Here is a 4,945-nt window from a genome sequence, read left to right as displayed (position 1 = left end):
CAGCACAATTATTTTTAAATAACGTGTGAATGTCTTGTCTTAGCAATTAAGTCAATATGCAATGCATCATCCCTCATAAAAATAAATATATATTCTTGATGTGTTTGATGTGCTGAAGGAGGCAGACCTAGATTCTGAAGTGTGAGAATGGTGCACAGGGACATTCGAGGCAATCCCAAAAGAGAGAAGAAAATGGGCCACATCAAGTTGGTAATGACAGCATGTGAGAGCAAGACATATGCCCATTAACAGTGGAGCGGACCTCATAAACATTTAATTGAAGAGGAATGAAGATAAACCACAGGCAACTGTCTTGGGACAAAAACGGCCCTTAGGCCATTTTCCAAGGTGAATTCAGACACATATCATTGACAGAACATAGAATGATTGACGACCATTGAAATTTATTACAGATTTATGTAATTATAGCTGAATACCATTTAAAGTGTTCTGGTAATTTGTGGTTCCTCAGATTGCCACACTTGCAAAACCCTCTGGAGAACCTCTAGGCCCCCTTTTAAAAAGGGCAGGTGTCCATAAGTTTCTACAAGAAGTTGAAAGACTCCTCCAGTAACCTAATTAAAGACTATGAGAGACAATATGTACTGGAGTTCATTAAGCACATAATAGGACATTTAAGGGACCCTAAAGTTTTAGGTTCTCCGCAGGATTTCACCAGTCTGGAAATCTGAGGAGCCCAAATGGAGTATTTAAATTTTTGAATGGACTTCTGAACTATTGTTCAATGACTTGCCATTTTCTCCCATATTCATTTGGAATTACCAATATTTTACCAATTCAAACATGCAAGATGTCATGATGTTTGTTTATTAGTCTAATGAGTATTTCTCAATTATTAGGCCTTCTAAAGTTTTTGAGGTTAAAATAAGAAACGTGAAATCAGTAGCCTACAGGAGTATTGAAATATAATTCACAGGCCTCATGATCTATTTTGCTAAAGGACAAATTACTGATAAAGCACTCCTTCTCCACAGTGATAAGAGTGTTTGTACAGCCCTTTAAAATTAATGTAGTCAGTTACCAAATGCAAAGCAACATCAACAGTAAATAGACTGACTGCTTCTGTGTTCTCATGAAAAATCTGTATCTGGACATGTGCAACATATTTCCTCTTTTTCCTGCTGACTATCATTGAGACAGCTTATGCATTTGATTTCTTCATATGGGAGTAGTGAAATTATTTTACAGACAACACAAATAACAACACACATCCATTAAATGTAGCTTGCCGTAGTACATTCATGAGGAGCTATGCTGGTCAATACTCATATACTGCCCTCTAGTGATTAGGTGCTGAGTAACAGAAAAAGACGCGATGGCTAAACACGACACGATTAATACATTTTAAAGTAGTTACATGATTCCGGTGAAATAATATCAGTCGTTTTGGATCATTTCCTTCGATGGTTTCAGGAATGTTATCAAGTCCAGTTTTTGTGGGGAAACATTCATTGGCAGCAGCAGTTAGTTGAATGCCAGCCTGTGTCTGTCACCAGACTTGGCCTCTGCAGGTTTAATGTTTAATCTCCTCTCCGGCTTCCTGCCACAGTGCTTCTGACTCACTTTTTACTTTCTGAAGCCATTTTAACACAGCCATACTCACTAACAGCAAATCAGTCTGTACTGACAACAAGGTGAGCATTCTTCTTGTTGTTTGTCTGATGTTTCTGATGTTTTACAGAACAAATGCTTAAGAGAGCAAAGTTCAGCTTACAGTTGATAATCGGAAACTGTTGTGTATAGGCTATACGAGTATGTTTATGACTGTACTCGATGCACTTTGATTGCAAACACTACTTTTAACCGGACCTGCTGAAAAGACCATCAGCAAAGTCTAGTTGGTGAAGCTGTTGGACTGGATTACTAAAGTGCTTACACCAGCTTCTCAAACACAACATAGGCATAGGCATAAGTTATGATATGTTATTATTCATAATTCATACAATTTTGAATATTTTTGTGAATGATAACTTGTGAAGTGAGATTACAATAAAAAGGTCTTGTTCTTAGTTTGATAGAGTTCTCTAAGATGACTGTGTACTAGACCCTGATTTCCTCACCAGCTACAACAAAATGACCGACCTCAATAGATTATATTCAGATGACGTCTCATCCTCTCAAAGTGAAGATTTCAACAGAGCACATGCGGAGGAGGATCCTACAAAAATTCATGATGATGACAATGAGGACTCAAGCTTCTCTTCTCATGATAAGGGCAGTTCAGCCAAGCAGAAGGAAAACATGGAAGCTGAGAAGACTAAAAAAAGCATCTTTCTGAAACCATGGACTGGTGTGTTGAAGAAATGGAAGAGGGCAGATTCTGAATCACTTTCAACATCTTCAGGGGGATTTAAAATACTACCTAATGGCACAAGATGTAGTCCACCTGTTTCTCCATCGCTGGACAGAAAACAATGGGATGCGCTTTCTGGTGACCTCAAGCCAAACTTCCCCCCAGGTTCAGTGGGGTACACATATGACACCCTTGAATCCGAACTGACCAGTATCCATCCGGCGGAGTACTACGCTGAGAAGTTAGAAGTATACCAGTTAAAATACTCCTACCTGAAGTCTTGGCCTGGCCTCTTAAGGCTGCTCGCTGGCCTTCAACTTGTATTCGGTGGGATGGTTTTTGCCTGTGTATGTGCATATATTCAGAGAGACAGTGAGTGGTCCAACTATTACAGGCCAAATTATGGATTCACTGATGTGAAAGGATACCGTTACACTGGACCAATGACAACCTTTGTGTTGGTCATTGTTGGACTCTCATGGATGCTGACTGTTATCCTGATGGTTTTGGGATTAACAATGTATTACCGAACGATCCTTCTGGATTCCAAATGGTGGCCTCTCACTGAGGCTGCTATGAATCTAGTCCTTTCGTTGTTGTACATGGCAGCGGGTATCGTCTACGTGAATGATTTGAATCGTGGTGGGCTCTGCTTCATGACGGTTGGCGTCAACCCGGTCCTGTCTAATCTGTGTCGTGTTGAGGGGGGTCAGATGGCTGGGACTTCGTTTATATTTATTAACATGCTCATGTACTTGATAAGCTTCCTGGCATGCCTTAAAATGTGGAAGCATGAAGCCACACGCCGTCAGAGGAAGGTCATGACCAGCCAGCTGAACAGACAGGTAAATGCACATTTTAAATTACTAACCTGTAAGAACAACTAAATAAACTAAATTGATCAAAATACATTTATAAAGTTACAAAAGATTTATTTTGAACGTTATTTTTTTTTTTATCAAAGAATCCCTAAAAAAAGTAATGCAGTTCCCACAAAAATATTAAGCAGCACAATTGTTTTCACCATTGATAAAAATTGGAAATGTTTTTACTATTTTAAAAAATAAATAAATGCCTGGGGGAGCATAAGAGGCATTTGAATGGTTCTTAACCTCATAAAAACGCTATAATAGTGATCACAGGTTTTTTGCTTCACTTTTAATTAACACAAATGAAATTTCCAGTTTCCACAAAATTCTCACTATTCTTATCAAGTTGAACTAATTGCAATGGCTGTTATCTTTCAGTTACAGCAGCAGACTCTGAAATCCACATCCAATATGGGCAGCTCCTCGACCAGATCCAAGAAAATTTCATTCAAAGATGAAATGGATCAAAGCTTTGCGAATGAGAGCAGACTGGCTTATGTCTCAGAGAGAGTTGAAGAGCGAAAGATTTTAACTGGAGCTATTCCAATTGGACACATTCCTAAACCCAGAGTCGTCGCTGATTTTATAATGTTAGTATTCTTCATTGTGTATTTCTGGTCTAAAAAAAAAATAAATTATATATTTAGGACAAACAAACTTAACAGGTGTTGGGTATATTAGGTGTTATAAATGGTTTAAAACCAATTGTTATGTAGACAACCTTAGAAAGGGCTTTTAACAGCTTTATGGATATTGTGTAATGTGGTGTTGTTTGATTCATGCTGCCGTTCCTGGGTATTTACTTTGAAATGCACCATGTGTAGGCAAAACCCCTTATCTCAATCCTGGCATTGGATTCTATGATTTTTTTATTGTATTTTTACATTTCTTTTTAAACAGAAAATATCCTGAAATTCATTCAATAGAAGACAGAGAGCAATACAAAGCAGTCTTTAATGACCAATACCAGGAGTACAAGGAACTGCACAGAGAGATCACAGCCACATTAATGAAGTTTCAGGAATTAGACACCATGATGAGCCGACTCATCAATAACAAGAGAAACCCTGAGGTGAGACGTCATATTAGAGTCGTTTAGATTGTCTCTGTATTACAGTTGTTTCAATTGTTTGTGGTTGTTTTACTTAGGAGAGAATGAGAATCAATGGCTTACTGAAAACATATGAACAAAAAAAGAACGTAAGTCAACTCTTGACTTTAAAATGCTTCAAAAACTAAGTGAGAAATAAGAGATGTAGCCTAATGCTGTTAATTTTAACTTCTTATGTGCTTCCCCAAGGATCCCTACTTTCTGGAGAAGAAGGAACGGTGTGAATATCTAAAAGCAAAACTAAGCCACATCAAGATGAGGATTCGTGATTTTGATCAAAATTCCACTGCGAAGGACAGCAATTACTAAAGATTTTACTAAAATACTAAGTTACTAAAGTATTATTTATTGTGTATAATTAAGATTCCTATATTGTATTATTATGTTTACAAATTACACAAAAAAGAAATTAGGCCATTTGGCTTAAACTAATCTACAAACTTTACTTTCACAGATCATGTTTTTTATTTTATTTTTTACTGCAACTGTTTTTATGGCTCTTAAAATTGTAATTACAATTTGTAAATAAATCCTATTTTATAGAAAACAAAATGGCCTGAAATCAGACTTGGACTGTTGCTTTAAAGCACTTTAGAAGATTAACAATCATTAACTCAGGTTCTCTATCCACCTTAACTTTCGACCCACTGA

At 37.2% G+C, this 4,945-nt stretch overlaps 1 protein-coding gene across 3 annotated transcripts; it reads left to right on the top strand.

The window, feature by feature from the left end:
• The first annotated feature begins 1,291 nt into the window (after nt 1–1,291).
• On the top strand, nt 1,292–4,853 carry LOC307161188 (MARVEL domain-containing protein 2-like). Of its 3 annotated transcripts, none has more exons than XM_079875779.1 (6): nt 1,292–1,655; nt 2,085–3,159; nt 3,562–3,773; nt 4,084–4,255; nt 4,333–4,383; nt 4,484–4,853. In XM_079875779.1, exons 2-6 carry the CDS (start codon nt 2,095–2,097, stop codon nt 4,601–4,603), a joined length of 1,620 nt encoding a protein of 539 aa, XP_079731905.1. In that variant the 5' UTR covers nt 1,292–1,655; nt 2,085–2,094; the 3' UTR covers nt 4,604–4,853. The 3 variants fall into 3 exon arrangements, with proteins under 3 accessions (XP_079731905.1, XP_079731906.1, XP_079731904.1); XM_079875780.1 differs by having other exon boundaries at nt 2,066–3,159; XM_079875778.1 differs by having other exon boundaries at nt 2,032–3,159.
• The last annotated feature ends 92 nt before the right edge of the window (nt 4,854–4,945 follow it).

The sequence above is a fragment of the Squalius cephalus genome, assembly GCF_949319135.1.
Source record: "Squalius cephalus genome assembly, chromosome: 7".
In the NCBI taxonomy this organism is placed as follows: domain Eukaryota; kingdom Metazoa; phylum Chordata; class Actinopteri; order Cypriniformes; family Leuciscidae; genus Squalius; species Squalius cephalus.
Note: the sequence above shows the minus strand (reverse complement) of the source record. Positions and strands in the feature narration are given on the sequence as shown.

Excerpts from the sequence above, each read along its gene's own strand:
- LOC307161188 (XM_079875779.1), top strand. The coding sequence starts at position 2,095 with ATGACCGACCTCAATAGATTATATTCAGATGACGTCTCATCCTCTCAA. Across the intron at positions 3,160-3,561 it reads CCAGCCAGCTGAACAGACAG|TTACAGCAGCAGACTCTGAA; the intron begins GTAAATGCACAT and ends GTTATCTTTCAG. Across the intron at positions 4,384-4,483 it reads CATATGAACAAAAAAAGAAC|GATCCCTACTTTCTGGAGAA; the intron begins GTAAGTCAACTC and ends TGCTTCCCCAAG.